General features: G+C 38.1%; 1 protein-coding gene across 2 annotated transcripts in view; it reads right to left on the reverse strand.

Moving 5' to 3' along the window:
• Positions 1-8,681: 8,681 nt before the first annotated feature.
• The window catches only part of STK17A (serine/threonine kinase 17a), a 38,415-nt gene continuing 32,502 nt past the window's right edge, over positions 8,682-14,594 (reverse strand). The window contains exons 4-8 of one of the 2 annotated variants that reach the window (XM_042963588.1): positions 14,375-14,501; positions 10,707-10,755; positions 10,439-10,618; positions 9,244-9,359; positions 8,682-9,144 (exon numbers count right to left, since the gene is read on the reverse strand). In XM_042963588.1, the coding sequence (XP_042819522.1) occupies positions 9,035-9,144; positions 9,244-9,359; positions 10,439-10,618; positions 10,707-10,755; positions 14,375-14,501 (582 nt within the window). In that variant the 3' untranslated portion in view covers positions 8,682-9,034. Of the gene's footprint in view, positions 9,360-10,438; positions 10,619-10,706; positions 10,756-14,374; positions 14,502-14,594 lie in introns of both variants that reach the window. The other variant, XM_042963578.1, reaches the window with a different exon arrangement.

Raw genomic sequence — 14,594 nt, forward strand, 5'->3', positions numbered from 1 at the left:
CCCACATTCTCCAGTAGGAAGCAGTAATGACGTACCTCTATCCCTGCCTCGGTGTCAAGGGAGGCTGAGCAGTGAGCCTGAACCTTCACTTTCACCTGGCAGTAGTGGGGAGGCACTGTATGTACCCCGACTGTGCCCGCCAGTGTGGTGTCAGAGAAGACCTGCTAAAACAGAAGATTTAAATACGATCCAGAGTCTCACTGTACACAAAGTCACACTTTCATACCAAGAACCAGGAAAATCTCAACCTGAAGGAGAAGACGATCAACAGATACCAAGATGGAGATGACACAGATGTTGGAATTATTGGACAAAGCTATTAAAGCAGCCATCAAAAACATTTTAGAAATCGGGGCACCTGGGTGTCTCCATCAGTTAAGGGTCCAATTTTTGATTTTGGCTCAGGTCATGATCTCTCGGTTTGTGAGACAGAACCCCATGTTGGGTTCTGCACTGATAGCATGGAAACTGCTTGGGACTCTCTCTCTGCCCCTCCCCAACTTGTACTCTCACTCTCTCAAATAAACTTTAAAGGGGCACCTGGGCGGTTCAGTCAGTTAAGCATCTGACTTCGGCTCAGGTCATGATTTCACAGTTCCTGAGTTCAAGCCTGTGCTGACAGCTCGGAGCCTGGAGCCTACCTTGGATTCTGTGTCTCCCTCTCTCTGCCCCCTCCCCGCTCATGTTCTGTCTCTGTATCAAACACTAAAAAAATTTTTTTAAGAACTTAAAAAAAATTTAGAAATCTTCATTAAGCAACTATGAACATGCTTGAAACCTGAAAAAACAAAGTCTCAGCAAAGAAATGTAAGAATCAAATGGAAATTTGAAGCTGAAATTAAATAAAAATCTCACTGGGAGGGCTGAACACCAGAGTGGAGAGGAAAAGGGAAAGAATCAGAGACTCAAAGTTAAAACAGAAATGACTCAATGTGAATGGGGATAACAGCCTGAAGGTAGTAACTATGGGTTTGTAACAAAAAGATCTAACATGTCATCAGAGTCCCAGAAAGAGAAGGTGGGGCTGCAGAAGTATTTGAAAAAAAAAAAAAAAAAAAAAAAAAAGGCTGAAAAGTTTCCAAATTTGGCAAAAGACATAAATCTATATATTCAAGAAGCTGAGTGAACCCCAAACAGCATAAACTCTAAGAAATCTTGATAAGACAAACTTCTGAAAACTAAAGATAAAAAAGCTTGAAATCATCAAGACAGAAACAACTGCTTGCCAATAAGGGAAAGATAATGGAGATCACAGATTTTTCCTTGGAAACTACAGAGGCCAGGAAAATCCATACAATTTTTCAAGCGCTCTAAGAACTGTCAACTCTGAATATATCTGGTGAAATTAGCCTTCAGGAATTAGTGGGGGGGGGGGGGGACATCCTCAGACTCTGGCAAACTAAAATTGTTGCTTGAATAGACCTATGCTGAAAGAAGAAGGACTAAAGGAAGTTTTTAAAACAGAAAAGAATGTTTTTTAAAAAAAGAGAAGTCTTGGAACATCAAGGAACAATGAAAAGAGTGAAGATATGGGTAAATGTAATAGACTCTCCTTCTCCTCTTGAGTTTTCTGAATTGATGGTAGAAACAAGATATATAACATTGTCTGATGTAAGACTTTCCTCAATCTGGGAAAATGTTGACCTCAACTGATTTTTGTGATGAAAACAGTTCTGGATCTTAATTGTGGTGGTGGTTACAGGAATCTACACCTGATAAAGTGGCACAGAACCGGACACATTGTACTACCATTGACTTCCGGGTTTTGATACTGTTTTGTAGTCACTGAAGACATACTGTACTATCTTTGCAATTCCCCGTGTCACCATCTAGGCCCCCAAACCTGGCCTTTACTGTCCAGCTGCTTGTACTAACCTTTCTCTTACATTTTACTGTAAGCTGTCCTTTTCAGCTTTCTCCTTCACTCAAATGAAATCTGAGAACCACCCACCCCCCCACCTTCCCAACCCACCCCCACCTCCCCAGATGACGGCAACTGCCTGGACTCTCTGGCCTGCCCAGACCATCCCATTTGAGCTAAACCTGACTCACTCCTGCACAGATGGACCATGGAGTGACCTCTGGAATGAGTACTATTACCTTTTTACTTCATTTTAATACTAAACTCTCTGTCTAACAAGGAAACTCAGCCTCATTTACAAAGTATACAATGTATGGGCATGCGTGACCTTACGCTTGCCTCTAAATAGGATGACCAGGCTCCCCCAACTAAATATACAACCTAACCCTAAGCAAAAGGAACCCATTCACCCTCTCTCAGGGAGTAACAGCTTTGGAAGCCATTCCCTGGGAACTCTCCTTAGTTGCTGCAAATAAAAGTTTCTTTGTGTGAAAACTCAACCTTATAGTTTCTGACTCATCAAGGAGTGAACTCATGTTGTTTTGGTTCACTCACAAATCTTTACTTCAAAATAAAGTTTTTAAAGGGTATAGGACAAAGACACTGACTATGCTACTTTGAGAGGGGCAGGGATGAAGTGATAATCCCTCCTCCTGAATAATTTCCAGCTCTCAGAGATTAAACTGATCTCTTCCCAAATATCTTCCTTTATTTTCTGCTGAGTACATTTCTCTCACAATTTGTTAGAAGTCTGGTTATTTTAACAAGAGATAACTAGAGAGATACTACCAGTAGAAAAACCCATCACAGTTTATTGAAATTAAGATTACATTTTTTTTTTAAAGCTTATTTGAGAGAGACAGAGTATGTGAGAGACAGCAGGGGAGGGGGCAGAGAAGCAGAGAAAATACCTAGCAGGCTCCTTCTGGTCAGCACAGAGCCTGGTCAGCATAGAGCCTGACGTGGGGTTGGAACTCATGAACCATGAGATCATGACCTGAGCTGAATGAAATCAAGAGTCAAATGACCTTGAGCGAGAGGTGCTGAATCGACTGAGCCACCCAGGTGCTCTATAACAACTTTTTACATTAAGAATGTACTCTGGGTGTGGGCGCCTGGGTGACTTAGTTGGTTAAGCGCATCTTACTCAAGTGAGGCTCACTCTTGATTTCATTCAGCTCAGGTCATGATCTCATGGTTCATGAGTTCCAGACCCATGTTGTCAGGCTCTGCGCTGACCAGGAGAAGCCTATTTGGGATTCTCTCTACTCCGCTCTCTCTGCCCCCCTCTCTCTCAAAATAACGTTAAAGAAGAAAAAAGTTACTACTGATAACGTATTTAGGAAAACTAGTTTAGTTTTAGTAAGTAAAACCCATATTTTAATAAAATGCATTAGAAGGAACGCAACCAAAGTTGTAAGATTATTCTGCCGTGTGAAAGAAACTGGTTTCTGAAGGACTGTATCAATATTGGCTTTAAATAGGAAATATCCCATATTTCAAATACATTTAGGTTACAACAGCCTGGGAGTTGGCAAACTTTTTCTTAAAGGGCCTGATAGTAACTATTTTAGGCCCTAAGATCTCTGTTGAAACTGCTCAACCCTACAGCTTTAGTATGAAAGCAGCCACAGCCAAACATAAATGAATGGTCAGGCTGTGTTCCAATAAAACCTCATTTAACAAACAGGCAACAAGGGCCATAGAATGCTAACCTCTGCACTAGCCTGAGCTCAGGTTACTCATTCTCCAGTTATTAAAAAAAAATCCATACATAACCAAGTTACACACAACTAATTTTTAAAAATTGAGTTATGGACCCGAGCTAAAATGTAGCCAAAGGTAAAATGAATAAACATAGGTAAATGTAAATGAGAGAAAGGAAGGAAATGAAGCCAGAGTACAATCCATAGGTAAAAGCCCTTCCCTAGCAGTCAGGAGGTAGACTCATTGTTATTTAAATAAGTTCTAACATAGGTCTAAGCACAAGGAGTTAAAAATGACCACTGGAAGATAAAGTATCAAAAACACAAAAAAGGTAAAAGCAGAGTCCAAAACCATAGCATCAAGCAACAAAATATACAGAGCTAAAGGATGTGGAAGATCTCTATGTTAAAAAATACAAAACAATGCTGAGAAAAATTAAAATGAAATATAGTAACTTGTTCTGAGTGTTCTGCAAGACCAGTAAACATTTCTAATAAATTTTAACTTGATAAACAAGCAGTATCTTGCAATACAAGTAGCACGTGACACCAAAAGTCACATGATCACAACCGAGCCAATGGTTCTTGAAATTCTCTTGATATATAAGTGCTTTGGATTACAAGCATGTTTCCAGAATGAATAATGCTCATAAACCATGGTTTTACTGTAAACAGAAACATATACTATGCTTATGGAGTGGAAGATTCTGTTAAAATATCAAATTGATCAACAGATTTAATCAATGTCAGTCAAAATCCTATGAGGCTTTTTTTTGGTGGTGGTGGGGGGGGAGTAATTTTGGTAGAAATTGCCAAGCCATCTCTAAAATTTATTTGGAACTGCAAAGGACCTGGAATCAACAGCAGTTTTGAAAAAGAAGGAATTGGAAGTCCTATTTTGACATCAAGACAAAGTTCTGACAAAAGTATAAGCAAATAGATTAATGGAAAGGAAGAGTGTCCAGAAGTAGATCCACAGAAATGACCTTAGATAAGCACAGTGCAACAATTCAATGGGGAAGGAAAATCTCTGACAAATGGTGCTGGAATGATTGAATATTCAAAGATACTTGACACCTACCTAAAAGCCTCTGTCCCCACACACAAGTGTAGTTCAAAGTGAATCACGGACCTAACATAATAGCCCTAACTATTAAAGTTAAAAAAAAAAAAAAAAAAAAAAAAAAGAATATCTTCATGACTTTGGGGTAAGGACTTCTTAGAGAGGATACAGAAAGCATTAGCCATAATGCAAAAAGTGATAACTGGACTTCATCGAAATGAAAACCACCTTCTTCTGAAAAGGCATTGTTGAGAAAATGGGTAAGCCAGAGTGGGAAAAAAATATTTAATACATAAATCTGACAAATGACTTGTATCCAGAATATATAAAGGACTATCACAACTGTTAAATTAAAAAGGAAAAAAAAGGACAAAAGAATGGTTCAATAAGCACATGAAGTAGTGTTCCTCATTAGTCACCAGAGAAATGCAAATTTAGCCAGTGGGCGATACCACTGCCCACCCACAAGGATGGCTAAAATGAAGACGATGGCCAACACTAGATCCTGGCAAGAAGGTGAAGCAGCCAGGACTCAGGTATTGCTGACAGGAATGGAAAATGGGGCAATCACCTGGGGAGGCCGTTCTTCAGCTTCTTAAAAAGTTCAGTAACCATCTATCCTATGACCTAGCATCCTATGCCTATTTAACTGGGGAGAAATGACAATGTGTCCACAAAAATTCTTGGACAAGAATATAGAAAGCATCTTTATTCAGAATAACCAAAACCTGAAACAGCTGAGGGATCCATGAACAGAGGTGTGGACACATAAACTGTGGTATATTCAGAGTATGACACTGCAATAGAAAAAACAAACTACTATGGCACCTGGGTGACTCAGTCGGTTGAGTGTCTGACTCTAGATTTCAGCTCAGGTCATGATTTTCATGGTTCATGAGTTTGAGCCCCACATTGGGCTCTGCACTGACAGCGTGGAGCCTGCTTGGGGTTCTCCCTCTGCTCATCTCCTGCTCATGCTCTCCCTTTCTCAAAATACACACACACACACACACACACACACACACACACACACACACACACACAGGAACAAACTACTGATGTAAGCCCCAACATGGAGGCATCTCAAAAACATCATGCTGAGGGAAAGCCAGACACCAAAGAGCAAAGAGCACATTCCATGATTCAATCCATGTGAATCTGAGGATAAGTCAAACTATAACAATAGAGTAAGAGCGGGGTTATAGGGTACACATGGCAAGCCTGATGCAGTCTAGTGTAGATTTAGATCTACACATTTCCTTATTTGCAAATTATATCCCCACTTCCCACGATAAAACAATAGTTGAGAGTAGGCCCCTAAAGATTAAGAGTTTTCATCTAGTTTTTTAAATTATTCAACAACCTGAAGGTACTAGGTGGTAAATGACTTTGAATGATTTTGACTATTTTTAGTTTCATCAGTGCAATTCAAATTCCTACAAGTGTGAGCTTAAAATATATTTAAGATTAGTTTGTTAGTACCCTGAATATTGACCTTTCCCCCTATATAAAACAATCTATGTTGATGCCATGGATCGACCTTGCTTTAGGCCTCCATGAACTGAGCTGTATACAACCCCATTACGTTACTAGGACTGTTATTCACCTCTTGCCCAACATTCTCTAAGTAACCTTTATGATTTTTTCTCTAGTAAATTTGCTTCCAAACTGAGGTCAGTTGTAAAAGTTTAAGAGTTTGTGGTGTCTCTTAATTAGCATCTAACCACTGGACAGTGGCATTTTTCTCTTACTTTTCATGTGAAAACCACAAAACAACATTAAAACACAATTTCCCAATTGACTAAAACCACATATACATTTTGCATATTTCACAAACTTCTCAACAAGCTAAATTATTAGTGAATTTTATTATAATTAAAACTGGACTTATAAATTCTAAGACTAAATTCAATAATACTGTTTAGTTCTTTGTAAACTTGTTAAAAGAAAAAATTACCAGTATTAGGTAAGTATAAAGCTAGTTGGTTAGTCATTAATGGAAAGATTTTTATTTGGCCCAATTTTGTGAAGACTCTTCATGCTCTATTTATATCATATAAAACAAAAAATTCAGTATACTTTTACAAGTATAAATGCTTCTAAAAAAAAGGCACTGTACAACTCTAAATTCAAGGTACAAAAGCAAGTAGGGATATCAGCACACTGCAATCAGCTAAGTGGTCAGCTAAAGGAAAACAAATACAGCAACTGTAGTAAATGTATTTATTTTGAATGTAATATAAAATGGCTTGGAAAAAGTCTAAATGTTATCCGAATGATTCTGATTTTAAAACTGGACAAATCTATCAAGTATAAAAATATGTCATTCAATAGTGGGTATTCTCACCTCCCTATTTTTGTCAGAGAGATATTTACAAAAATTTGTCTCGAATTGTGTCTTATTTCTTCCAAGACTTACCTGAGGCTTAACCGAAGTTTTCACCGAAAACCCTGCCACTATGGCATAATTTCCTCTTCCTCCTTCTAGAACTTATTTAGAAACTGTGTAAATAAAGCCAATTTAATGAGAAAATAGTGCAACCTGATGTATGGAACTGCCTAAGCAATCTCATCTGCTGGTGCCCCTGCACCTGCCCAGCAGGGCTGGGTGTGACTACAGACCACGGGGTAAATGTCTAACACTGAACTCCGCACACACCTGAAACAGGTGGTGAGGTGCTGCCACTGTCAGGATGTGACATCTGAGAACCCATGCTAGGAAGAGAGCATCATGTGACTTCCAAAGAGCAGCCTGCAAAGGGACTGGTCTGAATTGTACACAGTATAGGGCACAGTGCACAGCACAAGCCTGGCGTGTGCACAAAGTACACGTGGGAAAGACCAACTGCATTCACGAGCATCTAACGCCCTGAGCCTAACTTTGATAAATAAGGACACTACTAAGACTTTGTGTGAAAAAGAGATTTAGTTGCTTCAAGTTACACAGTGTACACTTTTACATTTCCATTTAAAAAAATTTTTTTAGTGTTTATTTTTGAGAGACATGGCACAAGTGGGGGAGGGGCAGAGAGAGAGGGAGGCACAGAATCTGAAGCAGGCTCTGAGCTGTCAGCACACAGCCCGATGCGGGGCTCGAACCCACAAGCTGTGAGATCATGACCTGAGCCAAAGTCGGACGCTCAGCCGACTGAACCACCCATGCACCCCTACATTTCCATGTTTTTAAATAAGAATTTACTATTCACTGTGGGGACTACTTACAATTGAAGTGTTCAATCCCAATCAAATTAAATTCTACTGAGTATATTTTTATATATCTTTAGGGAACAAGGCTTCCTCCCTAATGACAAAGTATCCAATGTCAAATTTTTTATGAACAAAATAAAAGTTTATAAATATTTTGGCATTTTAGAACTTTTCCTAATACAATCTGAGGTCTAATAAACTCAACAGAAATAGAGATTCGATGGCCAAGATGAATATGCTTCCAGTCTTACCCCTCTCTGGGGGATTTTGTTAACAAAAACAATACAACAGCGTCTTTGCATTGACCAAAGCAACCATCATGTTGATCAGATCACACTGACACTTGCAAGTGACCAAAATTAGGTGATAAGCATGTGAGGTGGTGGCAGGGGACAGCCTTATGAAAGGGGGTAAATACGTAAGGTGTGAGGAGGGAAACAGCCGAGAAGCCAACGCTGGTTTAATATTACAGGATTACTTAATCTACCTTGACCTTAAAACCAGAATAATGGGAAGTGAAAAATCAACACCACTCTTATTAGTGACGTTGAAGAGAAAAAAAAAATGAGCAAGGGTTTTCACTGATAGGTTATAAGCATTAGGCAAAAACAAAGACAAAAGAAGTCAAATCAAGTCGATACAAAGCAGTAATAAAATATAAAAATAAGACATTATTAAACTATCATGGATGTTATTCTAGGTCTCAAAATTTGAAAGATACCTAATTAAAATCTTACTCCTCCAAAAAAATCCAAAGTGAAAAAGTATCAATTTTAGTAAAGATATCAATACATATATGCATATATAGATACACAAGAATAATGCAAATAGATTTACAAAGATGTTAATTTGGCACTTTTACTTCGATTTTTAAAGAAAGTAAATACAGATTATCTTTGCATAACAAATTTTCATTCTGGAGAAATAGGATTTAGAAATAAAAGGTTCAAACATCTCCCTTCTTAAAAATAACATTGACACAGATAACTTTACCCGTTAAAACTCCTGGTTGGCAACTTTATAAATCTGTCTTGATATATCTAAATCCACAAGTTTGACAAAGTAATTTTAGTTTTTTTTTCTATCAGTGATACCTGGTTTGTCCACTTTCAGTACATGTACCATTTGGCCAGAAGTCCATAAATAATATTAATGTTTTCAATGTAGAAATCTTAAAGTTCTAAAGGGAAGTATTGCTCAGTAGATAAATTCTCCTGGAATTTCTTGTAGCAAAGGTTCCTCAAATTTAAATCGTTTGGAAATGGCCTTTTGCTCCATTTTCTCTTTTTCAGACTGTCTGCATTGTCCTAAAGTATATGAAGTAAATACAATTAACTCCTCTGTTACAACTGATTCCTCGGTTTCTGGTTTCTGAGTATCTGAATTAATTTCAGGCACAGAATCACCTTCTTGGAGTGCATTTGCTTCTTCTAATGTCCCTTTCACCTTGAAAGAAGGATCCTGAATACTGCTCTCTGTCAACCACGGATGCTTTAGACATTCTTCAGCTGTGGCTCGATGTCTATAAAAAGATACACATTTTACACTTAAGTAGTTTAAAACTTCAATTATAAACTGGAGCATAAGAGAGGTGCCTGGGTGGCTCAATTGGTACAGCATGAGACTCTTGATCTCAAGGTTGTGAGTTCAAGCCCCATACTCGGTGTAGAGATTACTTAAAAAAAAAAAAAAAATCTTAAAAAATAGTGAATGAATAAATCTATAAATCAACCAATTTAATAAATCAGAACGTAAGGTAGATTTATTGTATTATATTTTGGGAGTTATGAAGAGTTAACAAGAATCTTATTGTGATTCCTGGATAAGACTGGAAGTTTTGGTGTTTGTGTGCAATGCCATTCCCACAATCATGAAAAATATTTTAAGTAAAATGTCTCTGAAAAGTCCTTTTGGAAGACCAAACACAGCAGAGGATATCTGTTATACTGAGATGCAGCTTACATTTTCTAGAGACATTCTCATTTTTTTTTTTTTTAATTTTTTTTTCAACGTTTTTTATTTATTTTTGGGACAGAGAGAGACAGAGCATGAACGGGGGAGGGGCAGAGAGAGAGGGAGACACAGAATCAGAAATAGGCTCCAGGCTCCGAGCCATCAGCCCAGAGCCCGACGCGGGGCTCGAACTCACGGACCGCGAGATCGTGACCTGGCTGAAGTCGGACGCTTAACCGACTGCGCCACCCAGGCGCCCCTAGAAACATTCTCATTTTTTAAAAAATGTTTATTCATTTTTTGAGAGAGAGAGAAAGACAGAGCACTAGAGGGGGAGGGCCAGAGAGAGAGAGGGAGACATAGAATCCGAAGCAGGCTCCAGGCTCTGAGCTGTCAGCACAGAATCTGACACATGGCTCAAACCCACAAACTGTGAGATTGTGACATGAGCCGAAGTCCGATGCTTAACCAACTGAGCCACCCAGGCGCTCCGAAACATTCTCAGTTTTGACACTTTTTCTTTCAATAGGTATAATAAGCTCAAGGTCTTATCTAGCTTAATGTCTACACTTTTGTGTTTCAGTTTAACCTGCTTTTGTTCAGAGCATACTAAAAAATTGACAAAGATCAGTATTAACTAATACTTACTCAGGTTTCTTAACTAAAAGTGTCTTAATGAAGTTAATAGCAGACTCAGACACAACATCAAATTCTTCCTCAGAATAGCTTAAGTTCATCTGAGAGATGTTTAGGAACGTTTCTTGTTTATCATCACCTAAGAAAGGCGATACTCCCGTAAGCATGACGTATGTTAACACTCCAATGCTCCTAAATCAGAATGAAAATGTAAGAAAAATTAGTGACTTATTCATTTCTTGAAACTAATTTGATCAATTTTTTCATAAATAGCTCTTACCACATATCTGTTGCCATGCTGATAGGATCATAACTAAGAATTTCAGGAGCTAGTATCAGAAACAGAAGAAAACATTTAGGTGTGTGAAACAAATTCCTAATTTGCTTTTCGAGATAAAAGTTTTTTTTAAAACCCACCAGAAATTCTAAGACACTATTCAAGATTTGGGCTAAAATAAGTTAACATTATATATATTGTATAAATTAATCTGAATTATTATAAAGTCTAACTAGATATAATTAACTTGTTTATTTTTCACACCTGCACCCTCCATTGTTGGGTCTTAATATTTTTAAAATATCTGAATGCATAAATAGTGTAATAGAAACTGATAACTGACACCTTTCTCTTCCCATATCCTCTATAATCATGCATTGTATCTAACAGATTACTACTTTCAAATCTTTCTCAATGCATCTGTGACTCTCCTTCCCTACCTCCCACCCTAGTCGAGGGTACTTTCCCCTCCTGACTTCCCCATTCATTCCACATGCCTGATCTATTTTCCATGCTGTAGCTTTAAAAGGTCTACCCACTGACAAAAAGTCAGCCAACAAAGTTAAAAAAAAAAAAAAAAAAAAAAAAAAAAGAGCCCTGGGCATTCTCAGATGACATGCATCACACACAAAGACAACAAAGTTGCCTCTGTGGAGTTTGTAAAAAACAAGTTTGCTTTGATAATATTTAATTAAACTGCTGTCACACATACAGCAATAGAAAGACATTCGCAAATGTTTAAAAACTTAGGAGAGGTTTATGAAAACCTCCTTTAAAGAAAAACCTACTCATTGATACAATCCAGTCAACCAAAAGATTATTTTTTTTCAAAAATATGCAAATAGGAAGAAAAGATAGGCAATCAAGTACTGGATCCATTTAAAAACAGGGGGGAATGAAGATGTTCCAATTCTAGGAAAAGACAAAACACTCAAGTCACATATTCATTACTGGTTGGGGACAACCTTCTCCCCTCGTCCCCTGAATATGAGGAATGACAGGTTGGGAGAAAATGTTAAGTAGGTTACATTTCCTCAACTTCTACTTCTGAAACTGACTTGTGGAACAGAAGCTACAAGTATTATTTAAAACTTTATCAGTAAAACAATTTTTAATACTTCAAATTTAAAAGTTTTAAAAGAAACTACTAGAAAATTTAAAATGAAATGCATAGCATCCAAATTACTGGAGGGAAAAAAGTAAAATAAGAGACCATAGAGCAAAAGATGGTGGGAAGACCATATGATTTCACTCATTTGTGGAATTTAAGAAACAAAACAGATGAACATAGGGGAAGGGAAGGAAAAATAAAATAAGATAAAAACAGAGGGAGGCAAACCATAAAAGAGACTCTTAACTACAGAGAACAAACTGAGGGTTGCTGGATGGGAGGTGGGCAGGGAGCCGGGGGGCGGGGGATGAGCTAAAAGGCTGATAGGCATTAAGGAGGGCACTTGTGATGAGCACTGGGTGTTGTATACAAGTGATGAATCACTAAATTCTACTCCTGAAACTAAGATTATTAGTATGTTAACTAACTAGAATTTAAATAAAAACTTGAAACATTAAAAAAAGATAGTGGGAAGAGGGGGTAGGAAATAAAAACAGCTTCCTTTTTTGTGATTATATGCTGAACACTGATATAAGAGCTTGGTATAGCAAATCCAATAAGGCAGTATTATGGCCCCATGTTATGGACAGAGGAATGAGAGGTACAGAGATTTCAGTACTGAGGTCACATACACAGCCAGTAGATAGCATACCGTTCCCAGGCAGGTGATACTGTGTAGAAAACAAGGTGGGAGTCTTACACTCATCGCTAAAAGTCCATGAAAGAAAGAGGAGAGGCCCCCTTGTTTTTCTTTATTATATACTTTTGAATCATTTAATTGGGATTAGTTGTTTGGGATTGGGTTTGTATTACTTTTATAACAAAGATACTTCTATTTTTTGGAGGGAAAAAAAGCTCTCTTGGTAGAAAATTTAGAATTTACCAAAGAACAGAAAGCATAAAACAAAACAAAACTCATTCAGGGCAATAATTACTATAAGATTCTTAGCTCGCAACCCTTCATTCTAGTTTATAATGCTCTAAACTGGCCGAAATATCTGGACAACCTCTTTCCCAGATGAAGCCCTATTAAGCCACATTCTTAAACCTTACTTTGTGGTCATGACACTTGCTGAAATTTAAGTATTCTAGCCACAAAGAATACATCAACATTTTCAAGGTTGTTTTTCTGCCTGTGATATCATTTATTACCTAACTAAAGATCTGTTTCAAATTGTAGAACTTATTTTTTTATGTTTATTTTTGAGACAGAGAGAGAGAGAGGGAGAGAGAGAGAGAGGGAGAGAGAGACAGAGAGTGTAAGCAGGGCAGAGAGAGAGGGGGACAGAGAATCTGTCAGCACAGAGACTGATGCGGGGCTTGATCTCACAAGTTCATGACCTGTGCCAAACACACATGCTTAACTGACTGAGCCACCCAGGCGCCTCTCAAATCGCAGGACTTATGTTAAAGCTTTGAGTTATTTTTTTGTACTATCATTGCCAAACAGCTTGGTTTTCCTTAACCCTATCGTCCTCCCAGCCTTGTGTCCTTGGAATTAACTTTCCCCTGTAAACAAAGTCCCGCCATCCTCCACTCCTTCAAGAATGACTTTCACTGTCTCTTCTGTGAAAGGAGGCCTAGGCCGCCCCAAACCCCGTAAAATGCAGCCTGTCTGCCCACCTGACACTTCTACTGTCAGGTAAATATGCTTCCCTTCAGGCATGGGCCCTGGGTGCTTGCTGTCATCGGACACAAAAACTATCCTCCTTAACCTGCCTGCCATCACCTCTGACAACTTCCACACTCGTGTTCATGACCCATGCAGCCACCAGCATATCCATGCTTCTTGACCTACAGGTCTAAAGAGCTGCCCTTCCACAGCTACATCCAAGGCCTTAAAATTACAAAGGGCTGTTTCATCTCTGAAATTTTAAATGTTGATATTATAATCTCTGGTCACAACCTTTAGATTATTTCACTGCCTTGCTCTGCTTACAGATATCTTTTTTGTTGTTGTTGTTACTCATTCAAACCACTATTCTTTTGCATCCTATTTTTCTTCCAGTTTATCAAAAAGGTCAAAAAGGTCATAGTTTATTTATTTTTGTACCAAACGTAAGAGCCACAGTTCATCACTTCAGCTGCTCTCTTACTAGGTACCTTCACAGTTTAATCTCCTTTTTCTTTCTGGCAGAGGCTCTCAACCTTGTATCAATCCAACAAAATACCTCTGTTTCACACATCTATGGAATTGCAGGGCTTGCAATTACTTTAACAATGTTTACTGAACTTGAAATTCTTTAAAGGCCCTTACTTGTTTAATATCCTCCCACTTTCAGATAATATGATATCCTACACTTTGTGAAGAAAATCCTCTTCTATTCTTTTTAGAAGTAATACCTTCAAATTCAGTTAGCCTTTCGGGAAAGGGATCATCAGTTTGGTACCTTAAAGTTTACCATTTTTATATTTAATACAAAGGAAGGAGTCTCTGATGGCAGAATTTTAACATAGCAGATGGCTGGCCCCACTATTAATCATGCCACATGTGAATTTGCTAATGAAGATGATGCCTGACCCCAAACACACAACACAACCCAGTCTTATGAATACTTACCCACATATTCAGGAGTACCCATAATTTCTCGGAGCTCTTCACTGTTCTTCATTATTCTTGAAAGACCAAAATCAACTATCTTAATGTCACCCAGTGGAGATTCACTTGTCAGCAGAATATTCTGAGGCTAAAAACATAACATCCCACTCTCCAAATTAATGAAACCATGACTGAATAGAAAGAGCAAGTAGTGCATAAAACATACACATTTCAACTGTGA

This window comes from Panthera tigris, chromosome A2, assembly GCF_018350195.1.
Source record: "Panthera tigris isolate Pti1 chromosome A2, P.tigris_Pti1_mat1.1, whole genome shotgun sequence".
Classification (NCBI taxonomy): Eukaryota; Metazoa; Chordata; class Mammalia; order Carnivora; family Felidae; genus Panthera; species Panthera tigris.